At 33.0% G+C, this 18,073-nt stretch overlaps 3 protein-coding genes across 4 annotated transcripts; 2 read left to right on the top strand and 1 right to left on the bottom strand.

The window, feature by feature from the left end:
• Positions 1–1,040: 1,040 nt before the first annotated feature.
• On the top strand, positions 1,041–2,779 carry LOC130807756 (E3 ubiquitin-protein ligase ATL6-like). Its single transcript, XM_057673078.1, has one exon. The coding sequence runs from the start codon at positions 1,465–1,467 to the stop codon at positions 2,470–2,472; it is 1,008 nt and encodes a 335-aa protein (XP_057529061.1). The 5' UTR covers positions 1,041–1,464; the 3' UTR covers positions 2,473–2,779.
• Positions 2,780–2,881: 102 nt separating this feature from the next.
• LOC130807754 (probable LRR receptor-like serine/threonine-protein kinase At3g47570) lies at positions 2,882–8,763 on the top strand. The gene is made up of 2 exons (XM_057673075.1): positions 2,882–6,551; positions 7,332–8,763. Exons 1-2 carry the CDS (start codon positions 3,878–3,880, stop codon positions 7,703–7,705), a joined length of 3,048 nt encoding a protein of 1,015 aa, XP_057529058.1. The 5' UTR covers positions 2,882–3,877; the 3' UTR covers positions 7,706–8,763.
• An 8-nt stretch (positions 8,764–8,771) lies between these two features.
• On the bottom strand, positions 8,772–14,994 carry LOC130807755 (protein DETOXIFICATION 27-like). 2 transcript variants are annotated; one of them, XM_057673077.1, is made up of 8 exons: positions 14,455–14,993; positions 13,466–14,007; positions 13,246–13,332; positions 12,575–12,631; positions 10,560–10,798; positions 10,186–10,304; positions 9,934–10,023; positions 8,772–9,718 (listed from the first exon to the last, which is right to left on the bottom strand). In XM_057673077.1, the coding sequence occupies exons 1-8, from the start codon at positions 14,749–14,751 to the stop codon at positions 9,671–9,673; spliced, it is 1,479 nt and encodes a 492-aa protein (XP_057529060.1). In that variant the 5' UTR covers positions 14,752–14,993; the 3' UTR covers positions 8,772–9,670. The 2 variants fall into 2 exon arrangements, with proteins under 2 accessions (XP_057529060.1, XP_057529059.1); XM_057673076.1 differs by having other exon boundaries at positions 8,772–10,023; positions 14,455–14,994.
• Between the last annotated feature and the right edge of the window lie 3,079 nt (positions 14,995–18,073).

The following is an 18,073-nucleotide window of genomic DNA, read 5'->3' as shown; positions in this document are numbered from 1 at the left end:
CCTCAATACATGGTAATTGGTATTATCTTAGTTTTACGAAGTATTTGGCAAATGTTGATCCGTCTTAAATTTAATAAATGGGTTAAATAGGTTTTTTTCGAGTTTAAATATTCAACTTTAACCTAACCCATTTAATAAACAGATTAGGTTGAGTTGATCCATTTAATTAATTGGGTCAAAAATCTAAACCCAAACCCGCTAATTTCGAGTCGATTTCAGATTAGGTTAGCAGGTCGGGTCAGCTTTTGCCAGCCCTAATAGGCAAATCAATTTATTTCAATTAGTTTATATATATATATATATATATATATATATATATATATATATATATATATATATATATATATATATATATATATATATATATATATTTTGTATGCAATCTCTTCTGTATAGAACTTGTGTTCTTCCTTTTTCTGTATTATTAGAAAACTGAAATTGGACTTATAACAGTTCGATTTACAATCGGTTCGGGTTAAAAACAGTTCGATCTTAATCGGTTTTAGGTAGGTTACATTCGGTTACGTGCATAATTCGGGTCGGATTTGACTCGGGTCGATCACTGTTCAGTTCGGGTAACATCGATTAAGGTTTATATGTCGGTTATAAAATTCGGTTGCAGTTCGAGTTCGATTTTGCCCTTTTCGGTTATCAAACGGTTCGAGTGAAGTATCGGTTCGGGTAATTGCGGTTCGGTAAACCTAAAAAACTTACATTTTTTCGGGTCGAATAATTTTCGATTCCGGGTCGGATTTTCGGGTCGGGTCTGTTTTGAACAGCTCTACGCATACTCATCCCAACTGTAGCTAAGATGTAAAATCCATACAACTTTATATTTTTACTGGCTTACCATCTCTACTTTATATATAAAATACGCGTGACTTCAAAGCACTGTTACTATCACCGATAGCATGAGTATCCTTACTTGGAAGCAAACTCGTGAACCCTCCAAAATGACCACCTCTACCCATTAATATACCAAATTTCTCCTACAAAATACACAATAATAATGCATAAAAGTGGCTATTTAAGACCACAAAATTTTTCCCAAATTGAAATTCCCCACTTTCTTCTCTATTTCCTTACCCATAATGTCTTACTTGAATTATGAGTAATGACCATGACCATACCTAAATTAATCCATTCTAAAAAGTCAATATTCCAGACTCATCTAGAACAGTCAATTTCCAACTCCCTAAATAAAACATAAAATAAGATTTTTATAATACCAAATAAGTAAATCCTCCATTATTCCTCTCTCGACTCATTTGAATATTGAATTTTCACCATCTTCTTCGAAGATCTCTTTGCTATTACGTCATCTCTTGCCAAAGCAAATCCTTTGAATATCATGGTCTCCGTATTCTTCTTCCGCACGCCATTTCCCGCCATATATATCTTTTTTCACTCACAAAATTAAAAAATCCCAATAAACTCCCTCTCAAATCGAAATTACACCAAACTATGAGCCGCCATTGTTGCACATCCACAACAACAAACCAGTACGGTATACTACTATTATTTCTCTGCATAATCTCAACTTCTTTATTGCAAATTGTGGATGCGCAACGACAATCGAGTGATGATGATGATTATGAGTTAAATGGAAATAAAGTAAGTCCATCAATGGCTTTAATTGTTATTGTTTTAGTTCTAGGTTTTTTCATTACTGGATGCATTGCTATTTACATCCAACAATGTTCCGATAATTCTTCAATCGGTGATCCGGCTGCTATTGCTAGAAATGAAAATTTGTTAAGAGCTCAAATCCGTGGACTCGATCAATCCGTAATCGAAACATTTCCGACATTTTTATACGCCGATGTGAAGGATTTGAAATTTGGTAAAGAGTCACTGGAGTGCGCTATTTGCCTTAATGAGTTTCAGGAAGATGAAACACTGCGTTTGCTTCCGAAATGTGATCATGTTTTTCATCCTGATTGTATTGATGCTTGGCTTTCTGGTCACACTACTTGCCCCGTCTGCCGAGCTAACCTTATTCCTGATCCGACTGAATCTTTGACTAAAGAAGGTTCTCACCATGAATCAGCTACGATTAATGAGGTAGAAGTTGCGGTCATACCGGAATCTCTACCTAAAACAGGGAGAATACCGAGGTCACACTCAACGGGTCATTCACTGAGTCAACCCGGTGAGAATCGTGACCGATTCACATTGAGGTTACCGGATGAAGTTCGAAAACAGCTTATAGTGGCTCAACCGAAGCTGAAACGGACAATTAGCTTAGTGGCCTTACCTCGAGTTTCAAGCTCAAAACGCGGCTATCGAATTGGTGGTGGTGAAGGCAGTGGGAGTAGTCGCTATGGAAGGTTTTTTGGACGGCCGTTTAAATGGGCGACGTCAAAAAATAATGGAGCCGACCGTGAAGGCGATGTAAGTACAAGTTCGAAGAGGTTTTTCGGCAAGGCGGCGGTAACGCCGGTAGAGGATTTGACCGAGCTTCCAGTTTAATACCCTGGTTAACCTTCCTCCATATTTAGTTTGATAAAAATGTATATTTGATTCTTTAATATGGTTAATATGCTTTATTTTGTGCTAATTAGAAGCATTTATACTCTACTTTGTGACTACCTAGTATTCTAGTTAACTAGCTCGTCTCCCTTCACATATGGTGAGACTATAATTTTACTTTCCTTGGATTCTCAGCATTGCTAATTTTGTAAATTGTAATGCTAGTTTAGAATTATCATTGCCCCTTTTGTTTCAAATGTAAACAACAAAATATATCAAAGTTCAAATATTATTCAAATATTTGTTTTTTAAGAATTAAGCTCTCGCTAGTCGCTACCTCAAGATCAAAAGTTTAAGCTTTAAGAATGTTTAATGTTTCATCACAATAGCCTTCTAGACCCTTTTTTGCATCTTCCCCGTATTGCGAAGGTTCCCATACGATGTCGTGATATTTCTACACTTGTTCGATGATAGTTGTGACCTTGCTCTTCAAGTTTTCATCACCCAATTATTGTGTGATTGTGTGTACTATTATTCTCCTTCAACCAATCCCAAGAGCATACTTAATTGCCTTCTCAACCATTCTAAAAAGCTTTATTACTCCGTCCTCTTTAAATTGCATCAAAGAAAAATTAGTGTATTTTTAAGAAAATGGTAATAAATGAAGAAAGAGAATAAATTGTGTTAATAAAATTAAAAGAGAGTTATAATGTATGAATAAGATTAAAAGAAAGTGGTGATCCATTATTCAAAAATAGAAATGATGCAAATTAAATGAGACAGACTAAAATGAAAAATAATGCAAATTCAATAGGACGGAGAGAGTATTAATTAACTTATTTGGTGAACATAAGTAGTCCATATTCACAACAATCTTCACCTTAACTTATGCTTTCAAAGTTACAAAACTCAATTTCAAGAATACCAAACATCCGACTACTTTATTTTTGCATGATAGGGGATAAGCACAAGCAATACAAGAATCTTAGATTAATTACTATAAAGATTATAACCAGCAACTTTCATGATTACTATAATTAGTATATCCCGTAGTAGTCTACACCGGCCATGAACTTTTTAAAAATAAAGCAAATTACTCTCTTCCACCAACGCCCCGGTAAAGAAAGCTAGAAACTAATTAATCAATTCCCAGAAAATATTATCCAAAGTTAACTTTTAGTTAATAATGGAGCTATTTTCAGACCTTTCTCACCAGAAACCGGGCTTGATTTAAATTAATAGACTTCCATTCATTCCCATACAACTTTAATAAGTAATTAATTAATAACACGCGGATGACATATAAAATTAATATTAATTATCAATCAAATGATGTTTAATAATCCCAATAATCATTCAACAACTACAATTTATCTCATTCCAAATCTAAAATTAAATCCAAAACATGAATCTAAATCTAATAATACCATTAAATTTGCTGATCCATTTCTTGATCTTATTCAACAATGTCTTCCCAAATAGTGTAGACCATGATGCCCTCTTAGCTATCAAATCCCAGATTACATCTGATCCTCATGGTGTTTTAAGCTCATGGAATGACACTAATCCTGTATGTAATTGGTATGGAGTCACTTGTACCACCAAACATCCACAAAGAGTTGTTGGCTTACACCTTTCCTCTAAAAATATGGTTGGTACTTTATCTCCTTATGTTTCCAACTTAACTTTCCTTCATAGTCTTTTTTTAACTAACAATAGTTTTAAGGGTCATATCCCATCTCAAATTGGTCACTTGGTTCATTTAAGATATCTTGGTCTTGAAAACAATCAATTTGAAGGTGAAATCCCTGATAACATATCTCGATGCTCGAATCTCAAGTTACTTGGTCTAGGAGGTAATGGCTATCTTAGTGGAATCCTTCCTTCTCAGCTTTATGTTCTGTCTAATTTGGAGCGTGTATCACTTTTCAAAAACCGACTTATGGGTAATATTTTTGATACAATCATGAACTTTAGTTCATTGCAATTATTATCAGCCAATGATAATTTTTTCCATGGAAGCATTCCAAATAACATTGGTGGGGTACTAACTAAATTAGTCATCTTTGGTGTTGCTAAAAATAGAATTTCAGGTACAATTCCTCCTTCCTTTTATAACCTTTCTAACCTTAGAAAGGTTGATTTGAACCATAATCAACTACATGGGATTCTTCCGTTTGATATTGGGTTTTGTTTGATTCGTCTTGTTGAATTCCATATAGCGGATAATTTCTTCCATGGAATGCTTCCTGCCTCACTTTCTAACCTTACACAGCTTCAGATCCTGAATCTTTATTCTAACAATTTTACTGGTAAAGTATTGTTTAGTGCTGAAAGCATACCGAATTTGGTCTGGTTTAACATTAATCGTAATTTCTTAGGCACAAACAAAGATGATGACCTAAATTTTGTAAGATCTTTTGTGAATTGTAGTCACTTAGAAGAGCTGCAATGTGGTAGGAACAACTTTGGTGGGGTCCTACCCACTTTTCTTGGGAACTTGTCTTCCAAACTAACTTCTTTGAACTTTAGGAATAACCATTTGACAGGAACCATTCCATCAGGATTATTCAACCTTGTTAATTTAAAGGTACTAGCATTGGCAGGTAATCGACTAACCGGACACATACCGCCTGTGGTAGGGAAACTCGTAAACTTAGAAATTTTTACGGGCCATGACAATAATATCATAGGAAATGTTCCTAATTCATTTGGGAATTTGTCAAAATTGAGCCTTTTGAGTTTATACAACAATGGATTGGAAGGGATCATACCATCTAGTCTAGGAGAGTGTAAAAATTTGTTATACTTAATGCTTTCAGAAAATAGCCTTAATGGGATTCTACCTTCTTCTTTGTTCAAATCTTCTTCGATGTTAGTCGAGCTACATTTAGATTGTAACCATCTCGAAGGAGCCATCCCAACAGAAATTGGGCAAATGAAGAATTTGGTGTTGTTGGATATTTCGGATAACAACTTCTCTGAAGAACTTCCCACGAGCCTCGGAAATTGCATTGGCATTGTTGAACTCTATATGGGCGGGAACTTTTTCACTGGATCGATCCCTCAATCGTTTAAGTCATTGAATAGTTTGATTTACATGAACCTTTCTCATAATAGATTGTCTGGCCCAATACCGACTTTTCTGTCTAATCCCTCGTTGATAGGCTTAGATATATCGTTTAATCATTTTGAGGGCGAGGTACCTAGGACGGGTATTTTTGCAAATCTAAGTGCTTTGACAATTCGTGGAAACAAAAACCTTTGTGGAGGAGTTTCTATGCTTCACTTACCTAGATGCCCACCAAGTGCTAGACCAAAACGAGGCTCGAAACGACGAGGAAAAATGTCTGTTACTGCGATTTTGATGATTGCAGTAGCTTGTTTCATAGTTTGTGTGCTGATGGTGTCATCAGCGTGCTTTCTTGTCCTTTTCAAGAGGAAACCGAGTAATAGTATAGCAAAATCACCATTGAATTTCATAGAGCCCTTCCCAAAAGTATCTTATGACATGCTTCTGAAAGCAACCAATGGATTTTCTGCACAAAACTTATTGGGTGCAGGCCAGTTCGGGTCAGTTTATAAAGCAATCTTCGATTCAGAGAATAATAATGTTGTGGCTGTGAAGATTATCCGCCTTGAACAGCGAGGGGCAACGAAGAGTTTCATGGCGGAGTGCCAAGCATTGAGAAATATCCGTCACAGGAATCTTCTTAAGATCGTCACTGCCTGCTCGAGTACTGATTTTCGGGGTAATGATTTTAAGGCACTGGTTTATAATTACATGCACAATGGAAGCCTTAAGCAGTGGATTCACACTGATGAACAAGAAACCAGAATTCTTAGCCTTATTCAAAGAGTTAATATTGCCATTGATGTGGCAAGTGCACTGGATTATCTGCACAATGGGTGTGATGTTCCTGTGATTCATTGCGACCTCAAACCGAGCAACATATTGCTCGATAACGACATGGTTGCTCATGTTGGGGACTTTGGATTAGCAAGGTTTCATTTACATGATGCTGCGAGTATAAATAGCTCCGTTTCAGTCAAAGGCACAGTTGGATATGCTGCTCCAGGTAATAAGAAAGTTAAGCTTACATTATAAATGCAAACTGGATGCACATCTTAAACTGCAGTCTGTTCATATTTTAGCTAATCCGGGCGTTTGGTAAATGACTCATATGTTTGCTTTTTGGTTGGCTTTTGATATTTGATTTGTTGTCTGGTCAAAAAGACGAAAATTTGTTTGATAAATGGCTTTTAAACTGGCTCAAGCCGGCTTTTAAGCCAAAAAGAAAAATATGCTCTGGTTGACTTTTTGATTAGCTTGTTAACTAACTTTGTCCATTATTTCAATGAGGTAAGTTTATACTTCTAGCATTATGATTTCAGATTATAATAGACTAAAGAAAATGGCTCACTAAATCATTTGAATATCTTATTTATGTGAAGATGCACACAATGTTTGTCATTAAGGGTCAGTCATAAATAAAGTCTTCGTTAGTACACTAACAAGGGTAAGATTGTGTACATCTGACCCCCAAACCCCACCCTACGTGGAGCCGGTTAATTGTATTGGGATAATGAAAAAAACCAACGACCAATACCTTGTTTTACCAAACATCTCCTTGAACAATTTCAGTTGGATTATCAACTTACTTTCAAACTAACAAAAACAGCCAACACTTCGAACTGGTCAAACAAACCAACACGACAACAGCTAACTGCCGTTTGCCAAACAACCAATGAATTTTGTTGCAAATGAAAAATACATTGAAAATCATCCAGTGATGAATTTATTTTGCCAATTCACAAGTATTTGCTCTGATGCATAAGGTTTCATAAATTTTTGACAGAGTATGGCCTTGGAAGTATGATATCGAAAGAAGGTGACATTTACAGTTTCGGCATTGTATTGCTAGAGATGATGACTGCAAAAACACCCACTGATAACACTTTGAAGGATGGATTAGATCTTCATAAGTACGCAAAATCAGGTGTACATGACCACTTGGAGACGATAATTGACCCAAGACTCTTCAACAATGCCACAAGTAACGGAAATCAAGTTGAAAAATGTGTAGAAAATGACAAGTTTATGAAGTGCATACGGTCCCTTATTGAAATTGGAGTGAGATGTTCAATGGACTCACCCCAAGAACGAATGAAAATGGAAGATGTTATGACAAAGCTACTAGCAATAAGGGATGTTGTTCTTAAAAACCTTTAAACATGTATGTGAATTTTTGTGTTAGACTACAAATCTCAACCACCGCTTATTTAATGTGGAATATTCAGCGTCTATGCGCTTTCACACTTCTAGCCCAACGGGCTCTCGTGTGAGGGGGCCTCAACCATCAGCTTGAGGCCCCAGGATATGTTATATACTCTAACATTTTGTTTTAAGACAAGTGATCTAGTTTGAGTCATTTTGATGGATTTATGTTCACTTTAGTGATTCTTTTGTTTTGTGTGCATTTTGCTCCAAACTTGGGAATTATTGAAAGCTTAGCAAAGTATTTATGTAATTGATTTAGATTAAGTTTTTATAAGTTGTATTTTGAGGCTCTGCGTGGTTGAATTTTTGACCCGAAAGTTGGTAAGTTATAGCCAGCTTGTTGTGAATGTTATGAAAAGAGAAAAGCAAGGTTAGATGATTTGACAACTTGTCGATGAGCTCCAAGAAGTCCGACTTATGCTGAGGAGGACTTCATTGACTAATAACGCCCAAGGAATTTGAATAATGCTAACGTAGACCTCCTTGACTAGATCAAACCCAAGGAGTTGGACTTATATTGAGGAGGACCTGGTTAGGCTAATGAGCCCCAAAAAGTTTGCTTTATACTAAGGAGGGCTTTTTATGGCTAGGTGAGTCTCAAGGAGTCTGTCTTATTGTGAGGAGGTGAAGGTTCTCCTTTAGACTAACCAGTGACAAATCCACTATCATGAGAATTATGTAACAGTTTATATGAAAACTAATATTAAAACTCATTGCATTACCACCAATTAATATCAATAACAAACACTTTAGAAGTATTGTACTTAACCCTCATGCAACAAGTAAGTCTTGCAAATACATTTTTGGCTATTTAGTCGCATTAAATGGTCATTTTAAAAGGTACATAAAAACTTATATGAAAAATGTTATAGTAGGCTAACGAATGCGGATGCGTGGGCCTAAAGGTGGCACGAAAGGTTAATGACCATGGCTTAAAGGTGTACTAATGAACCATGGTTATATGCAAGTACTAAGGTGATTTAAACAATAAAAGTAAAGCAAACATCAACACCAAGACTTAAGGTGGTTCACCATTAATGATCATTATATGTTTAAAGGATAGAGAAGCTTGAAAACTCATTACAATGTTGAAGGAATTACATCAATGGAGTTAGTACGTGTAAGCTATCCATTAAATAGAGAATTAAAGAGAGTATGGTGAGGATGAAGAATGGGAGACTCTAGCTTTTAGCTTCGTTCTACATCAACACATACAACATATACACATATATAGGCAACAGAGGACTTAGGAAGTAATGGATCAAAACAGAAACAAACAAGTAGCATGCGCGAAAAGGGGGGCCTGCATAAGCTCGGTCGAGTGGCTGCCATCTGCCTTCTGTTGTTTTTTTCAGCTTTGTTGCACAGTCTTCAAGGTCCCTTATAGTCTCCCCTATGCCCTCATATCTTGATCTAGCTTGTTGTGTGCTACATTGCCTTAATCATAAATGACAAACCCATGTGACACACGCCATACACTTGTTTTATGCACACAATAAGAGTGTCTCCTTCGTGACTTGGAGTGCTCTTTACCACTCAACAATACATGTTTAAGGTCTACTAATCATAGTTTATTACTTCTAATCTTTAAAAATAAACTCTTTTACACAAGTCTCAAGTCACGTACTTTTTCAAAAAATATCCTTATGACACCTACGTCCTATATTCAAGAAAGATGAACTTGAATTAATGCAATCTTCATTGCGACAAAATCGATTACATTATCATTAATTCATTATCATCATCATCAACCGAATATTATAATTATTTAAGCTTGTTACTTATCATGAGATTAATACTTTTCTATCCTTCATTTTTGGTGGTGATAGAAATTGTAAGTACAATAAGTAGTTTGCCAAAAATTAAAAATTCTCATTTCTTTTCTTGATATTTCGGCTTATCAGTTTCCAAACTTTGTTAGATGTTCGCTGACCACTTCTCTACATGCATGCTCGCCTTCTGAGCCTGAAAATTTTATTATAAAGGGTTAGAAACCTAGAATGATCTATCCACTCATTGCCATAATATATTTCGAGGGAATTTTCTCCAATACTATTAAGTGGCTTCCACTTAAGAAGCAATCTAATCCTTATTAGTGATAACAAAGAGATTGTTTTCAATAGACAAACTAAAACGAAAATCAATATAAGTCGAGAGAGACAAGGAGAGTATTGCATTACTTCTTTCTCCCAATCACAACGAAGTGTGATAATAGCTAATATTGCTGTTTGAACAGCTGTTCCACCAAAAATCATTCCGGCCCAAATACCCTGTAATTAATTAGATATACTTAGTAATCAAAAATTGAGAATAATTACCTAATTAAAATTAAATTCTCTCTCAAGTCTTTATAAATTTTTCGTTAATTAAAGTAAATATTATTATAATAATAACAAAGGAAAAGTACATGTATAGTAAGAGGGTTACTTTACCATAACCCCAAGATTAAATTGCCACCCCATCAAAAATCCAAGTGGTACACCAAGTAAATAGTAGGACCCGAGATTTACGTAAGCTACTGTACTTTGCCAACCCGATCCTACCGCAACACCTACAAATAATGTCAACAAAAACAAGAGTACAAGTAAGTCTTGTGTTGCATCCACATTTTCTAATTCAAAGGACTTTCTTGTGAGGAGACATATTAGAGTATATAATATATTATAAGGCCTCAATCATCGGCTTAAACTTTTGATTGAGTTGATTTCTTAACATATACGAAAGCTTTTTAAGTTAACAATGTAAATGCAGCTTATGCTCTGCTCGTATTTGTATATAATGACTATAATTAAAGATAAAATATTACCAGACAGAACGGGCTGAACACTATTGAGCAGGATGGTGAAGGCCAATAGCACAGAAAGTTTCTTGACCTCCTCAACAACAGGTGGGCTGGTGGAGAAAATAAAAGCAATCTTTTCATGGAAAAATAAGACCAACAACCAAAAGAAAAATCCAATGACAGTTGAAGTAGTCACTGAAACTAAGGTTGCAAATTTAGCTCCTTTTCCATTTCCAGCTCCAAGCTCATTGGCAACCCTTACTCTGTTCATCATTGTCATACATTAATTACTACATCTAACAATGCATAAACTACTATCACTATTTTTTAGTCCTTCCTAATTGAGTTTTATTTTACTAATATAAACTTTAGTCGAACATGTTTATTTTCTTTTATTCTTCCTACAAATTTCATTTACTTTTTTATATCACTATTTATTTATCACTTTTAATTTGTATTATATTGTTTATTAAGTCGTGACAAATTCGTCACCTAATCTCAATGTAGCCCACTCGTGTGGACGCGGGACACCCGTGGGCTCGGGCCCACAAACTCATGGGTCAAGAGCATTGACTTACACACACTTGGTGAGATTCATTGTTTCCCAAAATCATATGGTAATAGGAAGATTAGCTCATCCAATATATATGCAAGTCAACAACTCACTATTTTATCGACGTGGGATCTTGTCTTGCATATGAAGTATTTTCAACATTGTTAATCTATAAGTTAAAATATAGTCAACTAAAATCTTATTTGATTTAACTCAATGCAAACAAAAATTATTAATATTTACTATCAATTTTTTTTATTTTTAATTTAAATATCAGTAGAGATATTAAGGGTTAAAAACCATTATGGTATTTAGAGGTGTTCATTCGGGTAATCGGGTCGGTTTCGGACGGGTGTCATTCGATTCGGTTGTATTTCGGATCGGTTATATTTCGGATGCGTGTTGCGATGGGTCATACTCGGGTCGGGTCGAGTCGGTTAGTCATGGTTCGGTTGAAGATCGGTTATTCGAGCTATCGGGTTAGCATTAGTTCGGTGTCGGTTGAAGTTCGTGTCGAGTTTCAATCGGTCTCGGGTTGTCATTGGTTAATAATTGGTTCAGTTTTACCGGATGCAGATCGGATTTGGGTATTTTTCAAGTAGAATTCGGCTACGAATTGCGAATTACTAATTACTATTGATCGAGTCAATATCAGATTAAGTTGTTAGTCATTTTTTGATTAATAATAAGGTTCCTTTACTTAAAGCAAAATAGTGAAAATGTAAATCAATTAGTGATCATTATTACATTGTTACTTTTACTTGTTTGACCGGAAATTAAAATTATAAAATTCTATTAATTTTCATATAATTCGATTAAAAGTAGTTAAATAAATATTGACCATTGATTATTAACTCTAAATATATGAAACCATATATTTATAAAATTTATTTTATTAATGACTTTATTAGAATAACTAATAAGACGATCGAATATGAGTCAATCATACTTCTATGTAAAAAATTGGTTCAGGTTTACAGCAATTCGATCTAAACTTCGTTCGGGTTAAGTCGGTTTTAGCCGGATCGAGTTTGATTTTGAGCATGATTCGGGTCGAATATGACTCGGGTCGGTCACTATTAAGTTCGGGTAATCTCGGTTAATAGTTACGTGTCGGTTAGAAAAAACGGTTACGACTCGGGTTCAATTTTCTCATTTTCGGTTGTCAACCGGTTCGGGTATAGCTTCGGGTCGGGTAATATCGGTTCGATAAACCTTTAAAAAAAAAAGAACACATTTTCGGGTCGGTTTACTTTCAGTTCGGATCGAATTTTCGGGTCAGTTTACTTTCAGTTTCGGATCGAATTTTCGAGTCGGATCACTTTTGAACAGCTCTAATGGTATTGCAAGGAAATATTTTAATCAGCTAGCTTTTAGCAATAATTTTTTGTTGGATTTTTTTTAACAAAAAATTTTTTTTAGATAGTAATTTTTCCTGACACAATAAAAAAAGGTACTGGAAATTAACGTGGGATATTAGACTTACCCGGTGCCAGCGAAGAAGGCCAGAGGAATCATCAATTCCCAACCGTTGATGCTCATACTGTCAAAGCCACAAACAAAGTGAACAAGACAAATTGTTCCATGTTCTTTCATACTCAAGCAAACCATGTGATAGTTTTTTCACTAAATAAAGCAAAATAAATAGAATAAAATATAATAATAATAGCAATAGTTGTTGCATTTTATACTAAAGTCATTACTCCAGAAAACAACCCTTCCGGTCATTTATAGGGCTTTATTTAATACAAACTCTTCAAGTTGTTATGTAATGCCCTTAAAAGACCATTCAAAAGCTACTAAAAACTTTAAAATATGAGCGATTTCACTTGAAAAACATATGTCGCTTTCTCAAGGTAAAAAATTAAATTCGATTCTCGTTGTTCCTTCTTCTTCCCTTTGTCTAAATGATAATTTTTTCATATTGAATTTATATATAAAATTCGCACAAGAGAAGAGAGTTTGCACAAAAGTCTGATGAGGTTACATCCCAAAACCAAACTTTAATGGAAGGAGTAACCTATCAAACTTATACATTAGTCAACTTATCTCTAATTTTTCGATGCGAGATTACATGTGAATTATTTTTTCATAAAAAATACAACCATTAAATCTTTAAGGAATATAAAAATTGTACAAAGATATAAAATACAGTACCATATTGATAAGGCATCTATGGCAATCTCAGCATTCTCTAAATTTCCGGTCAATAATATCAATATTTTGTAGTACCAATTCTCCAAGCTGTCAATAAACAATCAATAAACATAACAATTAACAAACCAAAGTAAACTTGTTAATAATTTATGTATTTTAAAATTGTTTATTATCAAACAACGACCAAATTGTAAAAATAGGGTTGGAATAAAAAAATTACCAAAGCATGACACCAGAAGCAATAGAAAGCTTAAGAAAGTCCCAAAGACCCGAAAAAGCTTCCATAGAGAAACCGACCCAAGTAAGAGGACACCCACCAAAAGCAGTGTAACCAAATAGCCCGAAAACCAAGACCCACCACCCAAAATTTTGGGTGACGGCTACACCAATTATGCCACACTTAAGTACTGATACAAACAACCATGACGCCAATAATTGCACCAACAATGCAACCACTGAGACCCAAGCTACAATGCCGGCTTTAAGTTGGCATTGTAGGAATCTTTGTAACGGAAATTGAAAGGCGAAGCTGAAGTGAAGTGGTAACATCCACATCGACACCACGCCGGCTAAATCGGCTACGTCTTCCGGTTGGCCTAATAGCTTCAACATTGGGGCGGCGAATATGTACAAGGGTAACAAAAGGATGCAACATACGAAGAGTACAATCCATGACCTTTGCATGTATACTCCTAACATGTAGTACTTTTTTGCTCCGTATGCTTGCCCACATAACGTCTCCAATGCACTTGCCATTCCCAACTAGAATCATTTAAATTGTTAGAAGAGCAAATAAATTATTCATTTAGAATTACTTATAATATGAGTTATTAATCCGATATCCTGCATAAGTCAGGCCCGGTGGAAGGAATAAATTTGTGCAAAATAAGATACTTATATCGATCACATATTCTCGGGTGAGATGGTTTCACCGTGAGACACTCTTGCTCATACATGAGTTGAATAGCTAACTAATATAATTATTAGTATATGATTTATCCACGTCGAGATGGTGCACACACTTTATAAATTATTACAAGAGCTCTTTTTTCTATTACCATATAATTTTGAAATGATATCTCCTTTATCATATACGTGTTTCCCCGTAAAAAATACTAGCATTCAAAACAAGTTCAGCTTAATTTAACATTATGTACTCTAATACTACCATTATTGTTAGTTTAGTTGCATCTAGAAATAAAGACATACCAGAAGACCGAAGTCTAAACCAACAATGACATTACAGCCAATGGAAACGGCGGCCAATTCAAGGTCGCCGAGATGTCCGGCGAAAGATTGAGTGACAACCAACATAGTGTATGAACATAGTCTACTTATAATTGATGGACCAACTACATGCCATAGCTTTTTAGATTCAACCCATCCTCTCTTTATAATTGTACTTTCATCATCCCCATAGTTTTGCAACTCTTTTTCTGATTTATGTTCTTGTTCTTCCCCACCATCATTCTTTCTTAGAAGGGCTACTTTTTGGTCTTTAGACATGTTTAAGTTTTATCACTTTAATTTCTTGCTACAGACTGAGAAAAGTAATTCAGGTAGGTGGAGAAGAAATAGATTTATTTTTTTTAGGAGGAGAAATTAAAGAAAAAGTTGATGTGCCGTTATTTAATTTTTTTTCTGAATCAATTTTGATTGTTTTTTTTTATGGACGCAATTTTAATAGTGATTGGAAGAGAAATGAAAGACAAATGAAAATATAGAAGATACGTTTACTAAAAATAAAAAAATACAAGATACGTGAATGAATTTATTTTTGGTTTTTTTGGTGGCAAAGATTTAATTAGACGTCATGCATGATTGATACAGTGATGTGTCGTGTAAATTGAGGTGCGAAAGGGTCTTCAGCATGCCAATACTACCAAAACTTTACTACTCGCTAGATTTTTAAAAAGTTGCATATTAAAAATAAATAAAAAAATAAAATAAATTATATGGATAAAATTAAAAATAATTAAATATATGGATGAAATTAATAGAAAATGGTAGGTCATTGAGAAAAATAAAAATAATACAAAATAAATAGGACGGATTATAATAACAATTAATGCAAAATTAAAAAATATATATATATTTTGCTACAAAAAAATAACTACTAGTTGGATAGGAATACTTCCTTTTTATCTTTAGTCTACTTACAATCAATAATAAGTCAAGCAAGTCTCTATTTAATATTCCAGTCTACGTTTTATAATAAATTTTTTATCATTCATTGTATTTTTTTTAATTTATCACATCATTAGGTGTAATGATGTATTTTATATTTTCTCTGTTTCAATATATTTATTATATATGACTTTCTACATAATTTAATATATAATTTTAATTATTTACGTATTAAATTATATATTTAAAAATATTTTTCTGACTTACAAGCGGCGACATATATACGTATTCAAATGCATACTCAACTTATGTCTCTATTTTAAGGAACTTTTTTGTATTAAAGTTAAATGAATATAAACATTTTAAATTAAAGGCTATAAAGTCGTTAAAAACGGAAAGGACGAAAGTTAGGCAAGTACTTCATTTAATTTTAGCATTTATTACTATCATCATATCTTAAATCACACACATTCATATATTATTTGAAAATAATTAATAGGTCAAGAAATTAACTCAACTAAAAATTTAAGTTAATATAATTAAAATAAAAGACATACGAGAGAAGACCGAAATCTAATCCAACAATGACATTACATCCAACGGAAACAGCAGCTAATTGAAGATCTCCAAGATGTCCGGCGAAAGATTCATGTTCTTATTTCCATTCATCATTGTTTCGTAAAAGGGGGACTTTTTGGACTTTAGACATGTTAAAGTTTTATCACTTTTCCTTTTGTTCTAATAACAATGCTATTAGCGCAGCTAGCTGAGGAAAATAAAATAGGGTAAGTAGAGAAGAAATTCATTTATTTATTATTATTGACAAGAAATAAAAGACAATTTAATAGATACCACATATCTATTAAGTATTTATGAATGGTTGAATTATATTGATTCAAGGTTTTACATTAAATATAATACAAACATGAATAATTATATACAAAGTATTCTAATCTTCAAGAATATATTTTGTTTAACAATATCAACCGCTATTTCGTTATGGCTTTTGATGGGTGTATAATTATTGTTTAATTTTTTTTAGTATATAATATATTTTGAAGTCTCAATTAAAAGTTTAAGTTGATAATTGAGATTTCAGAATATGTTATATACTCTAATAATGATTGAGGCTTTAGTATATTTTTATATACTCTAATATTCTTTAAATTAATTTTTATTATACTCTATCGTTTTCACATGTTTTTCTCAAATAAAATTAATGAATTTTAGTATCAAACTTTAACTATGATTTCTCATTGATTTATATGAAAAAATATATAATTCATGTGGAATTTTTATAAGTTTGTTATAATATATACTTTCTAAATATCACTTTTTAAAAATTTTAAAATCTCACAATTTAAATTGACTTTTTTAAGTTTACATTAAAATCAACAAAAAAAAAAGTGAAAAAAAAAACAAATGGAGTGTATTTCTATGAGTGTTATCTGATAATGATAGGAAGGGAAATGAAACTTTGGCGTTTATTTGGTGGCAAAGATTCAAGTGTACGTCATGCATGATCGATGCAGTGATGTGTCCACTGCAAATAATAGATTAACTCTGACATTTAAAATATTAATATTATATAATTTTTCAAATGTCATTAAAATATTTGGTAATATTTATAGGAAGTATTACAATTTAAGATTAAAATATTAGGATAATACTCTATGAGTGAAGATATTTTGATGAAGTTAAGTATTTAAATATTGCGTCATAATTGAGCTGTTTTTATAGTGGTCGTGTAAATTGAGGTCCGAAGTGTTGAGCATGCAAAATCAAATACTTCCACCGTTTTGAAATACTTGTTAAATTCCGGTTATTAATATATACTATTAATTGTTCAATTTATTTTATATATTGCGGCAAAATGTGTAATAAAAATTATAGTGAGGCGAGATTTTATTTGAATAATCTAATCGCATACGTTTATAATGTTAACTTTTTATAATTTAAAATATATATAATTTAATAAATAAATAATTAAAATAACTAATATAGTTAGAATGGAGAAAATAAAATAGTATAGTGTTTTACATAAGTTAAATTGTGGTATTTAGAGTATGGGGAAATAATTTCTACTTCTACCAGTTTGGTTGGAAGTCTCTACTTTTTATCTTTATTAGCCTACTTGTAATGAGAGAACTTAAGCAAGTTTGATTAAATGTTTTGTCATTTATTGTTTTTTTTCTTTTATGTTGTCTGTTAGTTTATCGGGTGTGACGTACTCCATATAGAAGTATTTTGTTTTAGACTGGAAGTTCTAGAAAAGTTGAGAGATAGGTGTAACTAGGTAGTTACTTGCACCATTTGTTATTACTTGCTACATGCACTATTCGTTTATTTTTTTTTTTTTAATTTATAATTAGCTTTATTATCTTTTGACTTAAAATTGAAGTATAATTAAGTGAAATTTTATTTGATTCGTCACGGTGTAAAAATAATTAATATTTATTTTTATAAATTTTTTATTCTAGACATATTAAGAATTAAATTGATATATTGGACTGCGTGAAAAGTCAAATAATTTGAGTAATTTAGAACGAAAAAAATATTACTTTTAAATTATATTTATATTATATTTATAAATTAAAAGATGATAAGTGAAATCTTGTTTGAAAATACTAATACTTCTATCAACTAGCTAGGTATTTATTGTTATATGCAAGGATTATTAATATCATTTATAATTTTTAAT

The sequence above is a fragment of the Amaranthus tricolor genome, chromosome 3 (assembly GCF_026212465.1).
Source record: "Amaranthus tricolor cultivar Red isolate AtriRed21 chromosome 3, ASM2621246v1, whole genome shotgun sequence".
Classification (NCBI taxonomy): domain Eukaryota; kingdom Viridiplantae; phylum Streptophyta; class Magnoliopsida; order Caryophyllales; family Amaranthaceae; genus Amaranthus; species Amaranthus tricolor.
The sequence above is the reverse complement of the archived record's forward strand: the minus strand, read 5'-3'. Positions and strand labels throughout refer to the sequence as shown.

Excerpts from the sequence above, each read along its gene's own strand:
- LOC130807756 (XM_057673078.1), top strand. The coding sequence starts at position 1,465 with ATGAGCCGCCATTGTTGCACATCCACAACAACAAACCAGTACGGTATA.
- LOC130807754 (XM_057673075.1), top strand. The coding sequence starts at position 3,878 with ATGAATCTAAATCTAATAATACCATTAAATTTGCTGATCCATTTCTTG. Across the intron at positions 6,552-7,331 it reads AGTTGGATATGCTGCTCCAG|AGTATGGCCTTGGAAGTATG; the intron begins GTAATAAGAAAG and ends AATTTTTGACAG.
- LOC130807755 (XM_057673076.1), bottom strand. The coding sequence starts at position 14,751 with ATGTCTAAAGACCAAAAAGTAGCCCTTCTAAGAAAGAATGATGGTGGG. Across the intron at positions 10,799-12,574 it reads GCCTTCTTCGCTGGCACCGG|AGTAAGGGTTGCCAATGAGC; the intron begins GTAAGTCTAATA and ends AATGATGAACAG. Across the intron at positions 10,024-10,185 it reads AATTTAATCTTGGGGTTATG|GGTATTTGGGCCGGAATGAT; the intron begins GTAAAGTAACCC and ends AATTAATTACAG.